Source organism: Crotalus tigris, unplaced genomic scaffold (assembly GCF_016545835.1).
Source record: "Crotalus tigris isolate CLP2741 ecotype Arizona unplaced genomic scaffold, ASM1654583v1 scf7180000018691.1937549, whole genome shotgun sequence".
Taxonomy (NCBI): domain Eukaryota; kingdom Metazoa; phylum Chordata; class Lepidosauria; order Squamata; family Viperidae; genus Crotalus; species Crotalus tigris.
Genome location: NW_024097150.1, coordinates 1,410,797 through 1,433,631, shown reverse-complemented (window position 1 = coordinate 1,433,631; position 22,835 = coordinate 1,410,797). Strand labels below are relative to the sequence as shown.

At 37.9% G+C, this 22,835-nt stretch overlaps 1 protein-coding gene across 2 annotated transcripts in view; it reads left to right on the top strand.

Moving 5' to 3' along the window:
* The first annotated feature begins 3,521 nt into the window (after positions 1-3,521).
* DSE (dermatan sulfate epimerase) overlaps positions 3,522-22,835 on the top strand; it is a 30,613-nt gene continuing 11,299 nt past the window's right edge. Inside the window, exons 1-2 of one of the 2 annotated variants that reach the window (XM_039355525.1) lie at positions 3,522-4,104; positions 18,520-18,988. In XM_039355525.1, the coding sequence (XP_039211459.1) occupies positions 18,573-18,988 (416 nt within the window). In that variant the 5' untranslated portion in view covers positions 3,522-4,104; positions 18,520-18,572. Of the gene's footprint in view, positions 4,105-18,519; positions 18,989-22,835 lie in introns of those variants that run through there. The other variant, XM_039355526.1, reaches the window with a different exon arrangement.

The window sequence follows — 22,835 nt, the reverse complement described above, 5'->3', positions numbered from 1 at the left end:
GGATAAAAGCTAGTCTTAGAATGGAGAAAATACAGATAGGCATGCTGTGGAAAATATGGCTTCAATAGCTCCCCTTGGCTTAAAAGCATTCAAAGGATTTTTATAAATAATTAACATTTGGTTTATACAGTAATGCAAAACAAAAAGATGAGGCAGGAAATAGCAGCAGTTTGCCAGGTTGCAGTTGGAGGTTGGTTCTTGCAACCTGGCAAAAGGCTGTTTCCTCCCCCATCTTTTGTTTTGCATTATAAATCCAATGTTATTTATTAAAAGAATGTTGGTTGTATATGCTTAATTACTACAAGATTTGGCAAACAGAGCAAAGCAAGTTCTGAGCAGTGAAAATACGGAAGAGCAGTCATATGAGTTCCCAACTTAAAACAGCAGATAGAAAAAAGAAATAATACATATATCTTCTAATGCAAAACGTTCTACATTCTCAAAAAGTAGAAGCATGTTATTCAAATACATCTGCTTGTCTTCATTTTAAATATACTTTTCATATACTTGTAGCATCTATTTGATGATCTAAATCATCAAAAAGCATTGTTTATAAAATCAAGTTATAGTTAATATCCTTTAATTATAAGAACTCATATAGTAAATGAGAATTACAGAATTTCCATGCTTTTTCACATTTCCTAAAATTTCAGCAATATAATGATGGTGGTAATGATGATGATGATTCCCCCAATATACAAACATATGAAATATTCATGACATTCAGCAATATTTCTCCTTGAAAGCAGATTTTCTCGGATCTGTTCAAGCTATGTCACTCAAGGCTGTTATGCAGTTATTCTTTTTCTCCTCAATTAATTTTCTCTGTAATAATAAATAACAAGTAATGCTGGGGAAAAAATGACAATCATGATGATGATATGCAATCAAATTAGTGTTAGTAACCATATAGATATATTTTCTCCAGATCATCTGTTCCCAAACCTGGCCTTGCAGATCTTTCAACAGGATATCCATATTCTTGGCATAAAGTCCTAGTGCTCACCCTTCGCTCCCACCTCATCCACCCTGATGAGGCAGCCTAACAGGGCTTGAGGGGAAATGGGGAAAGATAGAAGGTTTATTTATTTATTTGATTTATATCTTCGGTGATTCTGGAAGACATACAAGGTTAAAACAACACTTAACCCTTTAATCATTATAAATTAAAGTGAAGTCTTAACTGTATGATAAAATGGATAATAAAAATGATTTAACATGGATTAGAAGTGATTAAAAAGAGTTATAAATGGCAAATAAAGTTCAACAGATCGATCATGTTGCAGTTCTTTGTGCTAATTGGATCTGCTGATGTTCTTGGAGAGTTAAGCAGGAGTTGAAACCTGTTACCACTTGTATTAGATGTGTTATTTTGATCACTTCTAAAAGAAGATGATGGGACTATTGTGGAGACCTACTTAGGATAAATATTCATTTATTTATTTGTATCCCACCTTTATTATTTTTTATAAACAACCAAGGCAGTGAACATATCGAACACTCCCCCTAGTTTCCCCACAACAACTTTGGGAAGTGGCTTGGGATGAGAGAGAAAGTAAATGGCCCAAAGTCACCTGGCTAGCTTTCATGGCTAAGGCGGAACTTGAACTCATAGTGTCATGTTTTCTTGCCTGGTGCCTTAACCCCTAGACCACACTGGCTCTCATATACTAAAAATCTGGTTAGTTTAGATCAGACATGTCAAACTCGTGACATCACGTGACGTTGCGCAACGTATAAGAACTTTTTCCCCATTGCCAGCAATGGGGTGGGTGTGGTTTCCTTGTGACACGTCCAGCCTGTGGGCCAGCAATTTGACACCTCTGGTTTAGATAAAGTATAGGAAAAAATATTAGGAATATATTATTAAGAAAAGAAGCAGAGTTGCAAACAGCTGAGGTAAACCTCTTCCTCCTTTTGACAAATGTCATCGGGGACCAAAACATGGAGGAACCTGTTGATGGGACCTCACCGCAGACTAAGTGAATCTGATGTTTTTATTTGCTATTGCTACTATTTGAACTCAATGGCCCTGAAGCAGTCATTTCTTCAGAAATGACTGATCATCTGCTGGAGGATGGGTGTCTGGACAGGATATTTCCTTGAATAGCCCATAGTGTATCATAGCTGGCCAATATTAAAAGGAATTACCAAATACTAAGAATATGTGACTTTTCTTGTTTTGCTGTGTTGATCTTTTACTGTGTTTGCTCTTGGGTCATAAATAAATGTTGAATGTCTTGTTTCCCTGTTCTCTTTCCAATCCCTTCTAAATGTACATCATGTTATATTTAGACAGTAAACTAGAGACTTTTTTTCTGCATTATCATTATATGGGAGCCTTTCAGGCTGAGAGAAAACTGTACACTTTAAATAAAAAAGAACATCATTTTGATTGGCTACAGAGCTTATAATATGTCAATATAACCAGATTTATCTTCTAAGAGATTTGGCTCAGAATCTCTGCTACTGTACAGTCTGGAGAATTCAGCGGTGCAAATGGGGAAATGAAGTGGCCATCCCCTATGTCTCATACAGCCAGACATTGAGCATCAACAAGTAAAGTCCATCTCAGTGTAGTACAGGTAGTCCTTGACTTACAACTACAATTGAGCCCAAAATTTCTGTTGCTGAGTTTTGCTCCATTTTACAATGTTTGTCAGTTGTTAAGTGAATCATTGCAGTTAAGTTAGTAACATGGTTATTAAGTGAATCTGGCTTCCCTATTGACCTTGCTTGTCAAAAGATAGCAAAAGGTGATCACATGATCCTGGGACACTACAATGGTCATAAATATGAATCAGTTGCCAAGTGTCTGAATTTTGATCAGGTGTTCATGGGGATGCTGCAATGGTCATCAGTGTGAAAAATGATTGTAAGTCACTTTTTCAGTGCTGTTGTAACTTTGAATGGCCACTAAGTGAACTGTTGTTAAGTCAAGGACTACCTGTATTACTGACTTAACCACTTTTGTAATACTGAGAGGACAGTGAAGCACACAACGTACTGGGGGGAAAAAAGCATGACCCCATTTTGCAGAACAGCTCCTTGCCCTGAAAACGCTGCTTTTCTCCTTTATTTCAAAGCCAGGAGCTGTGATTGCTCACTTGATTTCCTCCTGGAGTGAAGGAAAATAGGATGTAGTTAAACAGGGAAAGTAAACTAGCAAAAAATGCTTGCTCCTTAAAGAACCAGCCAACACATATTTTCATTTTTTGGTGGGCCACTGAGGGGGATAGCTAATTTGGTTGCTATCCGAAGGGCTCTGGGGAGTGAAAAGATGAACAGCTGCGCCCTGAAGACACAGGAAAGAAACCAGTGGAGTGTCTTTTAATGCTTTAGGCGACTTCGCCTCTTTCGTCTCCCCCCGCTCCCCCCCCAACTCCTTTGGTACCCAAAAGAGCGAGCAAAGAAAGAAAAGTTAGGCGCAGCCACAGCTGTTTCATGCGAGAACTTCACTGCCTGTCGACAAAGATCCAAAGAGATTCAGCTAAGAGACCCGGGAAGGAGGAGACTCGGGTGAGGCCGGGAGAGAGTAGGGCCAGGAGAAAGGGGTTGCTTTCCACAGATGCGTCGCTTCTTTTTAGCCACGCGACTGCTCCGGGGGCCTGGGAGGGGTGGCCAGCCTTGTTACAAGAAAGCGAAATTATTGTGAAAGTCAGCCTTTTTCTCTGGAAGAAGCGTTGCGGGCAGGGGCTCGCCTCGCGCTCTGCCACTTTGGCGGGAAAATAACTTCCCAGGCGTCTGAGACTTCCACCAGCCTTTAAAACCGAAATCCGCGAGGGGGGATCGGGAGAGAGGTGGGACTAAGGGGCTCCTCGCCCTCTTCTCTCCCCCGGCTGCTTTCTCCGGTGACGTTGCGGTCTCCTCCCTCTGGCGGAGTTCAGGCGCCTGCGAACGCCGTCCTGGGATCGGCGCGGCCCGACCTTCTCCCATCCGTCCCGCCACCTAGCCGGTCGAGCATCCGTCGCGGAGCGGCCGCGACTTCGCCCGCAGAGCAGAAGCTGCCCGCACAAAGGTAGCGGCGGCTTCCTTCACTCCGGTGGCTCAGCCGCCTGCCGCCGTGGAGCGAGAAAGGCTGCGCAACAACAGGCTGAGAGAGAGGTAAGAGGACGCAGCCGTTCCTTCCTTCTACCGTCCACCGACGGGCGGCCCGTTACAAGAAGTCTTTTTATCGGCCCACACTTGGAGGTCAGCAACGGACTGGGGGAGACGGGACAATTCTGAGTTGGTAAAAAAGATGATTTAGGGGAAAGGGGGTCTTGCAGTTGCCCAGGGATGTTTCATCCATTACCAACTAGTGAGTAGATTGCGAATCTCTTCGAAGTTAGAAATGGGTTTTGTCAAGAGCTCCAGAAACTGGAGTTGCAATCCTGTACAGTCCAAGTAAGGCATTCCAGAGCTGGCCATTCCCAGGCTGATTCCTACCATGTGAATTGGACTACATTTCCTATAATATCCAAATCAGTATGTCCAAAAGCCAATCTTAGTAAACATGCTTGAGACTTTCCAAGTAGCTTCCCTATGTTACTGGCATGCATCTTTCTTTCCAAGGTAATAGAATTTAATCAACTTTTGACCCTTCTGAATTTAGAAAGAATGTGTGGCGTTGGGCCAGCTTGCAAGATGCCTCTGATGGCTTTCTTGATTATTCACTCAGATGCCCAACAAAGTACAAAGCCAAAAGCAAGGCTAGTAATTTATGGTAAAGTTTGGAAAAGTTGAAGTGGAAAGGTTAATGTTTTTGGAAGTGAAATTGTCCCAAAGGACATCACTGCTGTGTAAGTTTTGCAGACTTTCTGCCTGCTGCGGACATTTAGGAACATTATTCTTTGAACACTGACTCAAGAAATAAATGTCACAGAGCAACTGTGAGTCAGGCCTAGTAAATATGATTTAGATGGAAGCTAAACATATGTATAACCTTGCCTTATTTTTATTATGTGTAAAGGTTATTAAAATGGGATTGACCACAAAAATAAGCTTAAATTGTATAGAAGCAGGACAGTAAAAAAAAACCTCCACTGAACTCAGTTTTGAATAAGTACAGGTAAATGTGCCCTCTAAATTGTTTTCTAAATTGTTCTGAATGTTTTCTGAATGTATTACAGTTGTGTTTTACACTGAATTCACACAGCCAATTCCTACACACGTGTCCTTGCAAATGACTATTGATAGGACAGTATTATTGAGTGCAGTGTAGCTGAATAGAGAACAGATTTTTTTTTAACCTGATATCAATGTGATTAAGCTGGTATGAAAACAGCCAACATATACAATCTATTTAGGGCTTGTCCCCTTGTCCTGAATAGTATGCTACTCTGATTTTGGAATTATCACATGCAAAATTACAAATACTATAGCCTAAATAAAAATGTAGCAATCCATTGCTATCATCTTTTATGAAATCTGATCTATCCACCAACAGCAAATGAATCTGCCTAAATTAAACTGAAGAGAAAGTGAAGCCTCCAAGCTATATAAATTTATTGGGGAATAAAGTGCATTAAAATAAAGAGTTGTGCTGTTTCATTTTTTAAAAAGTGGGGGCAGGCGGGCAATATTTTGATGCCTAAACCCTGCTATCAATATTTTGTTCAATACAGTACCTAATTACCACAATGATGTGTGAAGCATCATAGAATATAAAGTTTGGAAATGACATTAGAAATCATTTAATGCAACCCCCTGCCCAATATACAATATACTACAGCAAGAGTGTCAAACTTGATCACGTCATGATGTATCATGATGTTTTTTGCCTTTTCGGAGCCGGAGTGGGTGTGGCTTGCTTGTGACCCATCTGGCCTGCGGGCTGCCAGTTTCACACTCCTGTACTACAGCATCCCAAGAAGCGACCTTCCAGCCTGTATTTAAACACTGAATAGAGTCTACCATCTACGAGGAAGTCTCTTCCACTCTTGAATAGCTTTTAATGTTAGGGATGTTTTCATAATGTCCAACCAAAATCAGTTTCCTTATAATTTAATCCATTATTTCTTATCCTGTCTTCTGGATCAATTCTGCCCTGCCTTTTATACAACATGTTAGTTTATTGAAGACAGCTATCATTTCCTTCCAAAGGCCTTTCTTCTATAGGTCTTAATCTATACTGCCATTCCTAGTGCCTCTAACTATTACATGTAAGTTATTTCTCTGGGGTACTGTTTCATCTTCGTAGCAGGAGAACGGGATTTTTTGAGTGAATGTTTTAGAAGGAGTTTTTTTTTTTTTAAAAAAAAAGATAAATCTGTTATATTGTACTTTATTAAATGTATTAATATTTCCTATCTTAAAACAGAGCAAGAAAGAACTCAGATGCACAAAGAAGCTTCCTACTGCAGAATAATCAAGCTAGAAAGACAAAGATAGTCAGACTTTACATCCAAAGTCCTCCCTCCCACTTTTTTCAAGTTAACAAACTGCAGTTTGCAGTTTGACGCAAGGAAAGCATTACATTTCTTTATTAATGCATAGTTTGTTTTAATCTACCTTTGTCAATGCCTCTTTCATTGTTACTAATGAACCTTTTTATGTTTTAAAACTTAGAAACATGAGGTAGTACACATTTGACAATGAATTTTGTCAAAATATTTTGGGTTTGAAAAGCTTGTGATAAGACAAAGAGAGAAAAAAGTAGGAGAGAGGCAAAGGGGAAAAAACCTGTAGTAGCAGGAGTTATATTATTTGTCTGATTTTGTCATCCTATACAGACATCTATTTTTAACTTTCTTCAAATTATATGGGACTTACAGTATTGTATTACATATGTACATGGAGCAGCATGTGTCATTGTACTCATACCCTGTAGCATTGTCCCATTTGGTTCTCTAGAATTATCAGTGTTTCTCAACCTTGGCAACTTTACAATGTGTGGACTTCAACTCCCAAAATTCTCCAGCTAGCAACACTAGCTGCAGAATTCTGGGAGTTGAAGTCCACACATTGTAAAGTTGCCAAGGTTGAGAAACACTGCTAGATGGTGCGGTTTTCCAGTTTCCAGAATTTTCAGTTATGCTGGCTAAGAATTTCGGGAGTATTGGTCTCAGCTCTGAAGGGGGCACCAAGTTGGGGAAGACTAGAATGTAAGATAGCATCCTGAAATTGTTCTTAAACTGTATGGACTGCTGTTAGCATCTTCCAAAAAATTGTGTGCTTGGGACAAAGAATTCAGGTTATGAAATAAAGCAGTAAAGCAGAAGCTTAAAGAGTGGATGTTTTACATCTGTTCTGTTTTTTAGAAAAGAGAAGTTTATAACATAATGTTCTCCTTTTAGTGGCAACTCTGTACAAAAGCAGATGAGGAAAGATTCCTAGTTTAAGTAAACAGTTGCCTGACAGCAAACTATTTTCCACAGTGATTTATATCCAAAAATATGGGTATTGGGTAGTACTGGGTTAAACTGTGTTTTGGAAAGTGGGCATTGTTATGTGGTGTTAGAAAATAAAAGGGCAACATCTCTTCAGCCATCATTAGCATGTATCCAACCAACCAATTTAGATCCCGATGTCTGGAATTGCTTGCTCCATGATGATACTGTATACTATACAATTGTAGGGCACAAAGAAGGAATCCAGTGACAAAGACTTGCACAAACAAAACTGCTATTCCTTATTTGAAACGTATCCCTAACAATCTTGAGCCCATGAGCTTGTCTTTGATGGGCCTTTGCAGTTTGATTGCCAAACAACTTCCCCTCACAGGAAGGTGAGTAGATTTCATTCGAGATCCAAGCACCACAGGACAGGATGAGCTCCCATTCCTGCCCCAGCTCCTTTCCATCCAGCAATTTGAAAGCATACAAATGCAAGTAGATAAATAAGTACCACTTCAGTGGGAAGGTAACAGCATTCTGTGCACCTTGGCATATAGTCACGCCAGCCACATAATCATGGAAATATCTTTGGACAATGCTGACTCACTCTGCTAAGAAACAGAGATGAGCACCACCCCTAGAATCTGATGTGACCAGATAAGGGAAGTATTTCCCTCTTTATACAGAGTTATAATTCCAAGCATATTATCTAAAATAAAGATCAGATGGATTCATTGGGTGTTATCCCTGGGTACATTGCATAGACATCTAATTACATTTAGATGAAACATAAATTTTCTCTGAAAGAGGAAGGGTATTATGTGTGTTTTGGTGGCCAACGTGTAAATAATGCTCCATCCATTGACCTCAAATTTAATATATGTGTGGGGGTTTCATATGTATGGATAGAAGACCAATGCATTACCGGTAGTCCTCGACTTATGACCATAATTGAGCCAACATTGCTGCTGCTAAGCAAAACATTTGTTAAGTGAATTTGCCCCATTTTATGACTTTCCTTGCCACAGTTGTTAAGTGAATCATCACAGTTGTTAATAACACAGTTGTTAAGTGAATCTGGTTTCCCCATTGACTTTGTTTGTCAGAAGGTCACAAAAGGTGATCACATGGCCTGGCACACTGCAACTGAGTCAGTTGCCAAGCGTCTGAATTTTTATCACATGACCATGGGGATGGTGCAATTGTCGTAAGTATGAAAAACTGTCATAAATCACTTTTTCAGTGTTGTAACTTTGAATGGTCACTAAATGCACTGTTCTAAGTTGAGGACCACCTGTAGTGCCTTTTCAATTGGGGAGTCAGCAAAAATAATGAAAATGCATGAAAAAAGAACACTGTTCTTTTACTTTTTTTTAAACCGAGCCACTGCATAGAATGGAAAAATATGAAAATTAAATAAACAGGTTCATTGCAGTGGATATATTTATTTATCATATCACATCTTAACTGAACTAGATCTGCCTTGCCTCAGTGGGAATTTCTCTTGGATACATGCCTAAAATTGAACTATAAGGGCAACAGAATTAAAATCAGCTTTAACCAAGGATTACTTTTGCTATATTATACTTAATTCAGGGGAAATATGTCTTAAACATCTGCTTTGCCAGAAAAGGAGTATTTACATTCCAAAACCTTATCACCAAATAGTATTATTAGCTAGAACAAATTCCTCAGACTCTAAATACTTTTTTTTAAACTTTTCCCAAGCTTATCTACTACAAAAAAAGAACCCAATAATATTGTTGCTACTTTCACATTTTTTTCCTGCCCTTTCTCCCTTCCGTGGCAATGATGCGATTAATCCTGCTTAGAGTTCAAGACATACTTGCCAGTGCCCCATATCTGTCATCCTAAACTTTTGTTCTCACTTTGTAATTTACAATATGATACCAAAGAATTCCATGGCATTTAAATCCTCCATATAAAATTTGGCACCCTTTTATCTACTCCACTTTTTCTTCTGCCCACCAATCAGTGGGTAGTTAAATCCATTGTGGTCTCATGTGCATTTTTCTCCTTTTTACCATTACTGAAATCTGGAATGGGCAGTGAAAGTAATCCAGTGTTTGAATGCTGAAATCTTGCACAGGAAATGCAGTGGGCAGTGAAACTAACCAAGTGCTTCATTGCTGAAATCTTGTACAGGAAATGCAGTGGGCTTTGAAATTAACCAAATATTTGGTTGCTGAAATCTTGCACAGGAAATCATTGACTGGTATAAACGTGAGATCCACCGTTCTCCTCTCTGCATTGGTGAAGGAAGCCTTATGGTTGCAGCGTTATAGTAATCATTTTTGTAGCAAGAGTTATTTGACAGTCATTATCTGGATGTAAAAGCAATGACACCCAACTTTCCAGTAGGTGTCCTCACTAGTAATAACTAACATTGCTAAAGTGTGTGGAATGACGACATGGTAATCCGCCAAATATTGGGTAAAAATATCAGGTGAGATGCAACCACTTTAAAAGATTATCAGAAAAATAATAGTTTGCTTGTCTGTTGGAATGCCATCTCAATAACCAAATGGACTCAGTTCTTTTAAATTGAAGGAATCATTTTAATAAATAAAATTATCAGCATAGCCATATATTAAATTAAAAGCCATAGCCATATATTCTAAAACTGGGAAATCTTTTCCTCATTTTCATGTAGAAACACCAAAGGTTGTGTAAACATTTGCTTTATTTAAGAAGCAGTCCAAAATTTTTATTTAAATTTATTGGTAACTGGACTGTGGCGATGACGCATTAGAATTCTTTCCACAGCTATGCATGTATGTTTTGTTTTGTATTCCTAAATGAACATAAAATATTGGTTCTCTATTATTAGATTCTTATCCCACCTTTTTATATTTATTTACTTATAAATACATTTATATAACTGCAAAAATTACAGGTAGCTCCAGGTGACTTGCAATATTAAAAATTTGCAACATAAAAACCCATAAAGCCCCACGCTATCTATACCCAATACCCGTTTCTTATTTTCTAGTGTTAACTCTATTGCTGATGCTGCAAACTATCATGCGGTATTTCTCATAATTTTAAAAAATAAATTTTGCATTCAAATATTTATAAAATAATATAAAGTATCAGGAGTAATAAAATATGTAGCAAATTGTAAATGTCAGCACAGCTTTCGGTGCTGCTATGTGGATGGGGAGGATGTGAAGATTAAAGTCTCTGTAACAATTTAATCATACTCTTGACCAGCCCTGTAAATGTTGTAGAAAAGAAAAAGTAATACAGGTAGTCCTCAACTGCAGCCATTCATTTAGCAACCATTTAAAGTTAGCAACGGTGTGATTTACTTAATGATTGCAATTATTCACTTAGCAACTATGGCAAAAATATCATTAAACTTAACCACCTTGCTTAGCGTGAAAATTCTGATCCCAATTATAGTCGTAAGTTGACTTCCTAGCACATGGATCATACCATTTCCCCCAGTCATTGCTAGCAGTATGGTATACCAATAATGCTTTATCAGTAAAGTGCAGTGGCAAATATCACTCAAATTGTCACATTAATTCTCTTTGCCCAAGTTGCCTTCACAGTGCTTTGAGTATAAGGCTTTATTTGAAAGCCAGAGTGGCCTGGAAAATGGATTACAATCCTGTTCTGCAGATTATTCTTCCATGAAAAAAAGGTCCATAAATCTGCAGACTGAAAGACTAAAGCTAAAGAGCAATATTAAACTATCTAGTAGCTCAGTGAAAAAGGAAACTCAAGAGGAAACAGGAAATGGCTGTTTGAAGCCATCCGGGGGGAGAAAAGATGTGTGGCTTCCAGAAGGCAAAGCACAATTTGGGGTATGTTGATAGCAGTCAAGTTAAACAAAACAAAATATCAGATTGCTAATATAATTAACCACACTGACACAAGTAGGAGATGGGATTCAACAAATGTTCCAGGAATTGGGCCGATTACATGTCCTCTTTATCTCCTACCTTGCTTGCTGCCATCCTATCGGCTCTAATCAGTGCAGCAACATATGTACTGAATAGAGGATTAGTTGATTGATGAGATCTATAATCTGCCCTTTTTCCAAGAATTCAAGATGGTATTGATAATTATATATCATAAAGTCATTTTTGCCTCCTAGTGAACACACAGATAGAATTTCTCATCACAATCTATCCTTAATCTGTCTCCCAATGGGAGGCACTCACTGCCATTGTAACTGAGTTCCTCCACCTTATTGATAGTTATTCTCTTTCCTTCTACCCTTTCCAATCATTAGAGCTTTTTCCAAAGAGAGAGAAAGAGAGAGGGAGAGAGAGAGAGAGAGAGAGTCTCTAAAGGCTGGGTAGCTCAGCAAAGTGGCATAATTCTTAGGTTTTATTTCTGGTTACAAAACTAAAAAGAAACAGCTGACGATATAGTGCCAAATTGGAAAACTACAATTTCCTGATCTTTTTCACTGAAAAAAAGCACATGAATTTTAGTCCAGTTTATAGATCTAAACAAGTTGAATAAATCTATCCCCTCCCAACACACATCAGATTGCACCTATTTGTGTGATGTCATAACACCATTATCCTGCCCTGTATCTACTCATTGCTTAAAAATGTGCTGTGTCCAGTAAGGATAGCTGCATAAAAAGACAGTATGGAGACAATTCAGTTACTCTATTTTTCTCTTCCTTAAGTATATTTCATGATATAAAAGTAAAGACAAAACTGGTAGAAGAACATAAGAAGGCAACAGATAGAAGATAAAGATATCTAGATTTCATAATAGAATTGCAGAGTGTTTAAAGCCTTAATTTCCTCCATTAAACATTGCTACCTTGTGAGACCGAGGAAATGTGCTTTTTCTGTCACAGCCCCCACCCTCTGGAACAGCAGCCCTTACCACAAATAAGGGTAGCATCCTCTTTCCTAAACTTCCAGAAAGCTTTGAAAAACTGGCTTTGGTCCCAGGCCTAGGGATGATGTTCATGATTTGTTCAATGGCCTCTGTTAGGTTGATTTGTTGTTTATAAGATCATATTTATTTAGATTGCCTATTTGATTTAATGTTTAGCTGTTTATATGGTTTTTTTCTGTAGTTTTTATGCCACCCAGAATCCACTGGAGTTGGGCAAACAATAAATTTAAATAAAATAATTCATAGCTGAACCACAGTGACAAGAAGAGCAATGTTCAAAATGATCTGGATCGTTTTTTAGGGAAGTTGAGTGGGATAAAATGGGAGGCAGGAGGCAGAATTCACTATGGAGAGGCAAATGAACTTATGCTCCACCTTATTTGCCTATGCTCCCCATTATCCCCAACAGTTTGCCCACATGTGGGTTATTATCTGTTGCCACTATAATTCTATAGCATCTAAAGAGAAGAACTACATTGCAGTTTTATTAGTGGTGCCTACGTGTTCAGTTCCAAATAGATGGAGCTTTTTGTACAAAGAAAAAAAGATATCATTCTTCTATTTTTCTTTACTGATATGTGATGGTGAATTATCTGAATATGGGAGAGGATATTGTGTAGCAATATTACCCAGAGTCTCTCTCTGAGGGAAAGGGGTGGTTTCAAAAATATGAAATAGAAATAAATTACCACCACCTCTTACAAAATGTTTTCTAATTTTATTTCTGGAATATAGATAATGCAAGGTGGGGGGTGGTCAGATAATGATAGAATACAGAATAACAGACTTGGAGGGGACCGTGCAGGTCTTCTAGTCCAACCCCTTGCTCAGGCAGGAGACCCTATACCTTTCTGGACAAATGGTTGTCCAATCTCTGTTAAAAAATCTCCAATGATGGAGTGCCCACAACTTCTGGAGGCAAGCCCTTCACTGATTAATTGTTCTCACTGTCAGGAAATTTATCCTTAGTTCTAGGTTGGATTTCTGCTTGATAAGTTTCCATCTTTATTTCTAGTCCTGCCTTCAGGTGCTTTGGAAAACAGGATGATCACTTCTTCTCTGTGACACCCCTTCATATATTGTAAGCCTGCTATCATGTCACCTCTAGTCCTTCTCTTCATTAGACTAGAAACACCCAGTTCCTGCAGCCATTCATCATATGTTTTAGCCTCCCTAAACGTCTTTGGTGCTCTTCTCTATACCCTTTCTAGAGTCTCAACATCTTTTTTGTATTACTGTGAGCAAAAATGGACACAGTATTCCATGAGTGGTCTTACCAAAGCGATACTAACACTTCACATGACCTTGATACTACCTATCTATTGTTGCAGCCAAGGCCTGCATTGTTGTTATTATTTTGGCAGCTGCAGCACATTGCTGGCTCATATTTAAGTGGTTGTCCACTTAATTATAGCAATAGCACTAAGATTTATATACCGCTCCACTCTCTGAGTGGTTTAGCATATTATTCCCCCAATAATCTGGGTTCTCATTTTACCGACTTTGGAAGGATGGAAGGCTAGTCAACCTTGAGTTCCTGTCAGACTCGAACTCCAGGCTGTGGGCAGAGTTTGCCTGCAATACTGCACTCTAACCACTGTGCCATTGTTGTATATCTCTGACATGCTTTTTTGCATTTGCATCCTTATTTCTATGGGAAGTGGAGATGAGGAAGAACAAGTATCACATGTAAGGGCATCTACCTCTAAATGAGTATTATATTCTTTCAATTTCAGTAAAATTGAAGTTGCCAGAAAATATTAATGCCTGAAGGACTGATGCAGAGTAACTCTGAGATATTAGAGGAAATATAATAAGCCATTTGTTTATTGAGTTTAACTGATGTGTGTTAGTGCAAAGTGGCAGTCTCTCCTCTCCATCTGTTGCCATTGATGTAGCTGGAGGTATATGGTGGTGGTGCAGAATCATACAGCATGTTTTGAGATACAGTAGTGAGCTATGATAGCCAATGGGGTTGATAATGATAACCTTTACTGGGAATTGGTGAAAACAAAGAAAGGGACACAATCATTATCTGGCTTCTTTCATTGATTGAAGTTTTTTGCAGATTGGAATACAATTAGCCCATAAGCCAGTATAGTGTGCCTAGCTAATTTAGGTTTGTTTCTGCTACACCCCCAGTTCTGTGGTATTCCAACAATGATTGATTAAGACAATGATAGATTTGGTAATATAAAAAATCCTGCTTGGTCTCTTTATGGCTGTCAAAATTCCATTTGAGCAAGATAATTGGCTCTGGTGATTTTTTTGTTCAAAACTGGACTCGTTGACCTATTCCAGTGGTGGCGAACATATGGCACGCGTGCCACAGGTGGCATGCAGAGCTCTCTCTATGGGCACGCACTCTGTCGCCCCATTCCTAGGCCTTCAGCTGGGTTTTATAAAACCTTTTCACTTTAGGCCTCCACCGCTGTGTGCAAAGAAAAAAGGTTCAATCAATTTCAACTTCTCATGGAAAAAAATAATCTCGCAAAGTTGGAATTGATTGATTGAACTTTTTAGTCCCACCCAGTCTGCCGTTACCACTGCAGCCATGCCCACCCAATGGGCCACGCCCACCCAATGAGCCACACCCACCCGGCACCTCTTTATACATAAGTGGGTTTTGGGTTGCAGTTTGGGCACTCGGTCTCTAAAAGTTTCACCATCACTGACCTATTCTTTCAAAAAGCAGTATGGTTTATCTTTCTCAGCTTGTGAACTAATAATATTTAGAGAATTTACACCTGCTAATATCATTATTATACATAGACCATCTGCAATTATATGCCTCAATGGATCTGTTCGGTTGTTGAAAATAGTTAAGTAAATACCAAAGATGAATATTGAGAGAATATTTTTTATTGTTGTTTTCATATACCGATGTGGTCAAAAGTATTGGTACTCTTTCCCAAAGAATCCCAGTTTGTTGGGAAATAAGTTGAAACTGAGACAATTAAATGGCATCCTCAGTTTTTTATTCCACAATACACTGAGCACATATTTTGCTTTTGATGCATGATTTAACATATTCTCGTGTCAACTGCAACTTATTTCATGGCAAATTGAGATTCTTTTTGGAAAATGTACCAATACATTGGGCCTCCCACTCTGTATAGTCTGCTGAATAATTGACCCTTTATGGGAGGAAATTACTTTTTTCCAAGCTGACATCAGCATTACAAAAAGCTACTGATATGGTTTTCTAAAAATCATATTTCACATGTGAACACTATGCAGGTTGACATATAGTCTAACTGGGCAGGCTACCTGGCTACAATTTGTCTCTCAGAACTAAATAACTTAATACAGTAACTGGGGATTCAGATACTTTTCCTACCAAAGTGCTGAGTACAGAAAATGCTTCTGTTTTTCTTTACAGAGATTCTTTAGTTCATTTATTCAGCCTAATAATACATGTAAGTTGTTCTTGAAAAAGTAGAAATGCCCAGAAACTATGTGTATGTTTGAGAATATATGTATCTTTGCCTCTTACCTGGTTTTGATTGCCTGAATTTCCTTGTAAAATACCATTATGAAGAAAATATTTTCACCTGATTCTAAAAACAATATTTATTTTTAATGCTCTTTTCAAGACTGCGGGAAACAGTCTTGGCAGGATCTTATGTTCTGCCCTGTGAATGTATTATTCAGCAGGCTAATTCTTAAACTTCTTTTTTTAGACTGTTTCTCATTTTATTGTAGTTCACTGGTCAATAGTGTAATTGGTTCACTATTGCAGGAGTGATTTCAGGTTAGAAAGACTCATAAACAGTTTTTCTATTTGTTAGATGGAAATTGATGGACAGTGATTAGCATTACATAGCAGAAAGAACATGTGGCAGAGAAACTCTAAAACTAAGAGTTTAAAAGATAAGCTTTATTCAGGAAATAACATGGTGATCTGGAAGCCCAAGTTACTACTATCTACAGTAGCAATGATCCTAAGATAGGGGAAGGAGAGGGAAGAGGAAAGTACCTAAACTGCACAGGTCAGAATCAAAATGAAAACTGGAGATAAATATTCGTTCTCTATATCCATTGCTCCTATTGCCAGTTACTTCTGTGTTGCTGACAACAAAGCTACATAGGCATTAGCCACCAGGAATCCAGTTAAAGTCCAGATAGTCACCAGGAATCAAGTGTTCTCATTTGATTATGTGATATTAGATTGTTGACCCTACCCCCAAATGGTGCGGGATGGGGAAAAAACATGCATTAAACATATAATTAAAATTACATTGTTGTTAATGTGATTGTTTCCTATGTATTAAATGCTCTTCTCCCATTGTCACATAAGCTTTAGTACAGGGGTCTTCAGGCATGCTGGCTGAGGAATTCTGGGAGTTGAAGTCCACAAGTCATAAAAGGGCCAAGTTTGAAGAGCCCTGCTTTAGTAAGTCCAGTGGCCTTCTGGGAAGAGTTGTAGTAGCCACATGGAGGGCTTTGGTGGAATTTACACATCATAAGAACCTCACCACCCACCACTGCCTGAAAAGCTTTAGCAGTCAGACTTTAAGGCGTCAGCCAGGCTTGGGGGTTGGCATGTGTCACCTCAAGTGGCAAAATGACAAATTAAGAAGGGAATTCCCTTTGAAAAGTCATTTAAAAAAAATGAAGAAAATAATCAGAACTGATCCATATCTCTGTTCATTCAGATCATTAATTTTCATGGGGGCTATGAGCTGTATTGTACAGCAATAACACCACCGTGGTTCCACCAGGATCAGAATTAGTAAATTCTCTTCAGCACTTTTTTGAGGCATGACAATCATATAAGCAGCCAACAGTGTGTGATTCTATAGAAAAGATTTCTATTTGCATCCTTATTATTGCCCTTAAAACAATAATTTATTAGCCTAATATTGGCCCCTAGCTTGGAAAACTTGATCGCTGTATGTGGCTTCTGTTTGCTTTAGCTTCTTACGTACTTTTCCTGTAGCTGAATTTTATGAAACAGCTTTTCCTCAGGAAAAATAAAATTGTGCAGTAGGTTTTCAGTGACATGTTTTCTCTCTTTCTCTATTTCTCGTTTTAATAATTTAAAATTACTGTTCATTATTTATGTAAATCTATCTTTCTTGGTCCTGCTTTCTCTAACCTTTCCCCTTTAGAGAATTTTAGGAATTCTCTGACTTTCCTCTGGGAAATCCTAGACTGTTTCATCTAAGACCAAAGTTGAAATGATTGGTAATTTTGAAAAGAGGGAGGGTGCATGGTTACCTTTAAAACATCCTTTTGTTTTACTTCCATGCAAATTTTGCCATTTTCAAGCCTTTTAAATTCGGCATGTATTTGGGGAATACATGCTTCTATTTAATGTTCAACGTTTTAGCCCAAGATATAAATTTCAGCAAGTCAAATGAAGGATTCTTTTGACTGAATGGGAAAAAACATGCATGCATGCCCTAAAGGCCAGATATTTCAAATACACTTCCAGGATTCTACTCTGCTGTGTGTGCATGGTTTTTTTAATGTTTCTCTTAATGAAGACGTGTCACAACCAGAGTCTTTAAAAATGACCCTTGCAGACACCTCCCACATTCCAGATCCTTTACTCTAACAGCTGTGAACCTAAGCCAACTGAACATTCACAATCTTGGCAGAAGCTCACATAATCCCTGTCTCTCTTCCTTTCTTCCTGCTTTCATGCAAGCACAGTAAAAAATGTTTTACATTAGACATTCTTAATTATTTTGATGGCTAAAAATGTGTTGGTTTTTACAGCCTAGAATTTATGCCTAATTAAACTGTCACATATATTAGAACATCCTTTGTTACAAATCCAAAAGTGCATCAGAGATTCTAAAATTCACAATACTATTCCTATAGAAAAAAACAACCCCAAAGATTGTTAGCCAAATTATATTAATGCAAACAGTTACCATCACTGTAATTATTCAGTAGGATTATACTGATACAGTTTGAAGGAATTAAACATAATCACTACAGCAGATACAATTGATAATATTGTAACATCATGTTTGCAAATTTCATTAAGATTATTTTCTCACTTCCTGACCTATAGTCTTATTTCAACTTATCAACCAGTCATTGGATGCCATTTAGGCCACTGAATTTGGTCAGGAATAGTATTTGAAGACAAAAAGCTGTACATAGGATTTTATTTAATTATACTGTGCATTATACATGTGGTAATACATCTGCTGCTAATTTTTATGGAAGGAACTTGTAGAGGTATTGTTTGTATTTAAAACCTAAATTTTCCCATACACCATCAAGTGTCTTAGACAAAAATGACAGCCATTATTTCATTGACCTCACTTTTTATTCTTCTTTTGCTATTTAGGCTCCTTCAAAAATGATTTGGCTGCCTTCAAGACCTGGAGCTCTAATGCCACAATGAGGACTCACACACGGGGAGCTCCCAGTGTGTTTTTCATACATGTGGTTTGCTTCGCACTAATCTGCAGCACTGACAACAACCCAAGCACTGCTGTTCCATTTGTCAATGCCAATTACGACAACTACCCTATGCTCTACTTCTCTAGACGAGAGATACAAGATCTCCGTTATAAGGCAGCCAGTACGCATCAACACATTGCAGCTCGGTTGGTTGAAGCTGTGCAGATCATGCTGTCAAACTCTTTGGAGTATCTTCCTCCCTGGGACCCCAAAGACTTCAGTGCTCGGTGGAATGAAATCTATGGCAACAATTTGGGTGCCCTGGCAATGTTCTGCATACTTTATCCAGACAACATGGAAGCCATTGATATGGCCAAAGACTACATGGAAAGAATGGCGGCTCAGCCTAGTTGGTAGATTTTTGTCTTGTTTTTATTGCAAAACATAGCAGTGCATATTTGGTATATAAAGAGTAAAGGAGAAAGCTTTGGTTTCTTTTCATAACTGTGTTTTTAGGGAATACCTATTTTTAAAGTTTATATCTAAAACAAGCATCATTATCTTTAATGTATTCCAGTATAAAGGTCATATAAGCTAGTATTTGAATGTCCATTCTCAATCTAGAAACTTCAGTTTAGAGGTCCAAAACAGAATATCGGTTTTTCTCCAGTCTGGGAAGATGCTTGTAAGCCTAGGTCAGCCCCACACCATCCCAAATTCAGGTTTTCTATTAAAAAACAACACTCTGGCCACTATCTGATTGCTGGTTGATTCTTTTCAACCATAAATAGTAGTCAGGTAGGCTGTTAAACTAACCTATATATAATTTAATACAGTTCTCAGCTTTATCCTAGAGAAGGGGTACAACTGAGCTAAATGAATTTAGAAATTTGCTTGTATTTTAAAATATTACTTGGAAATCTGCATTTAAATTAAATAAACATGACCAATTCTTCATACTTTTTTAAAGGAAACTTTGTTTAATTATAATATAGGATATAAAATTGTGTTTTTTTTTTAAGTTTAAAGTTCTGGCTTTAGTATGTGTTTTAAATTTCAACCATCATCTTTAACACTCGTAAATACCTATATGAATATAGTGAACATTCTTGCTGCATAATGAAAAGGCCAGAAAATATGACCACCATTTATTTTAATTGTCAAAAATAGTGTGTGGGAGGAACCACAATAATTACAGAATAACAGAGTTGGAATCTCCTGCCCAGAAGACCCTATACTATTTTGGACTGTCCAATCTCCTCTTAAAAACTTCGAGTGATTGGAGCCCCTGCAACTTCTGGAGGCAAGCTGTTCCACTGGTTAATTCACTGACAGAAACTTTATCCTGAATTCTAGGTTGTACCTCTCTTTGGTAAGCTTCCATCCATTACTTCTTTTCTTACCGTCAGGGGTTTTCAACCTTGGCAACTTTAAGACTTGTGGACTTCAACTCCCAGAATTCCTCAGCCAGCTTTGCTGGCTGAGGAATTCTGGGAGTTGAAGTCCACAAGTCTTAAAGTTGCCAAGGTTGAGAACCCCTGCCTCAGATGCTTTGGAGACTAGGTTGACCCCTTCCTCTCTGACAACCCTTCAAATATTGGAGTGCTACCATGTCACAGATAGTCCTTCTCTTTGTTAGATTTGTTAGACATTCCCAGGTCCTGCCCCCTTCATCATACAGTTTAGCCTCCAGTCCCCTAAACATCTTCATTGCTCTTCTCTGCACTCTTTCTAGAGTCTCAACATCTTTTTGTATGACATTATTATTGTTATTCTGTAATCTGTATTTACTGTGGTTGCCCCCGCACACACTATTTTTGACAGTTGAAATAAATGGTCATTTTCTCTAGCCTTTTCATTATGTAGGAATAATGTTCATTATATTCATGCAAGTATTTATAAATGTTAAAGATTATGTTTGAAGTTTAAATCAAACATTTAAGTCGTTTTTTCATGTCAGAGAGTAGTAAAAGCTACTCTAGTTTAAAAGTACTTCTTGTTAAAGTGGCAATAAAAGAGCTGTGGAGTTCAAAAGAAGAAAGGTAATAAATTAGAATCTGACTATTTGATCCAGAGTTTACTCATTTTTAAAAATGCTTGGCAGAAATAATATGCAATTTCAATTTGACAATGCAGTTTGAAATTCCTTAAGGCAGGAGTCTTCAAACTTGGACCTTTTATGACTTGTGGACTTCAACTCCCAGAATTCCTCAGTCAGGCACGCCCAGGGTGTGCCTCGCTGAGGAATTCTGGGAGTTGAAGTCCACAAATCATAAAAGGGACAAGTTTGAAGACTCCTGCCTTAAGGTGTCCATATATAAAAGCAATCCTTGTTTGCAAGTTGCAAAGTCTGTCTAATAGCAGTTTTGCAACAAATGAAAGTCCTAAGAAACAATATGATTGGCATTGGAGTAGAGAGAAAGAAATTAGTTCACTGTCATTTTCAAGTTTAAAATTTACTGTGAGATGAGTTTTGTGGATATAAACTAAATACTTGCCATTATGTGGGATACTTTTCCTCAAAAACATTCCTGTAATAAAATAATGATTTCAAATTCAACCTTTAGGCAACTTGAACACTGCTATTGTATGATTTGAAAGGCATCTTTGTTTTTGTTTTCTTTATCAAGACTGAATAATCTTGATAAAGCATCTAAGTATTTTAAATGATGCAGCTTCTGGCTCATGGAATACAACTTGAAATCTTAGTTTGTGCTTAGATAACCTGTATCTGAAATTTATCTTTTTTTTTTGCAGTTAACCGCATGACATATCTTTCCTCTAAACACTTACCTGTAATCTCTTTTGAAACAGAGATAATGCTGTTAATTTTAATTTAATTTTCACTATAACTTTTACTGTTCTATATTGTCAGTTAAATTTATTTCTTTAGAGATTTTTTTTATTCCACCTTTATTAGTTTTATAAATAACTCAAGGTGGCAAACATATCTGATACTTAATATCTATGGAGATTCTCAGGCATCCAGGTAATGGTTGTCCCAAAGGTGCTTTTTCAGGAGGCAACTGAACTTGAAAAAGGAAAAGGAAAAAAAAAAGGGGGGGGGGAGGGAGAAAGAAAAACAAGCAAGTCCAGTTGCCTCCTGAAAAAGTACCTTTGGGAGATCTGATACTCCTTCCCTATCCTGTTTTCCTCACAACAACAAACCTGTGAGGGGGCTTGGGTTCAGAGAGAGCGACTGGTCCAAAGTCTCCCATCTGGCTTTCATGTCTAAGGGCAGGGCTAGAACTTAGTCTCCTGATTTCTAGCTGAGGGCCTTAATAACTAGAGTAAAATTTTCGGGTAGCCCAAATTTCCTTTATTTCACTACATAGAAGTTATACTACCTAAAATTAAATTAATCAAATACTATGGGTATTAAAAGTTAAATTGGAATATTGCAATTAAATATTAAAATTAGGTAAAGCTTTAAAACAGGATATGGATATGAATAACTAGACCAAAATGATTCCCTCAGTAGATTATACTATATTTCAGACTCTACAGTTCTCAGAAGACGTTCTACATATTGGATGATAATAATTGTCATCATTATAGACAATTCTATGAACAATTTATACATTATAGTAAAAGACAGTATGAATTATGTTCTGTAGCTAAAACTCCACAAATGCTTGGCATATGCTAAAATTTATCTTCAGGCTTCTGGCAGCTAGTGTTATATCAATATGTTTCAGTCTTGGATTCGGGCCATGAGGGGCTACAGTGAGTGTTTAATAAATTGAACACCTGGCCAACAGATTCCTAAAATTCTACTTTGCCAAAATAATTCACCAGATATTAAGAATTTGAAATTAAAATCAAAATAAAGATAAAGGTTTCCCCTGTCCAGTCATGTCTGACTCTAGGTGTCAATGTTCATCTCTGTTTCTTAGCCAAGGGAGCCAACATTGTCTGAAGACATTTCTGTGGTCATGTAGCCAGCATGACTATAGGCCGAGGTGCACCTTCCCACCAAAATGGTACCTATTTATCTACTCACATTTTCATGCTTTTGAACTGCTAGGTGAGCAGGAGCTGGGACAAGAATGGGAACTCACTCTATTGCGCAGTGCTCGGGTCTCAAATCTGGGCTGTCGACTTTCCAGCTGACAAGCCCAGCGTCTTAACCACTGAGCCATCACATCCCTCTCAAAATCAAAATATGCTGCTATAAACTTGATTGTTACACTGTGTGTTGAAGATTGGGGCTATGCAGACCATTCAAAAGCTATCAGACTTTGCAGAAGTGTTTGCTCT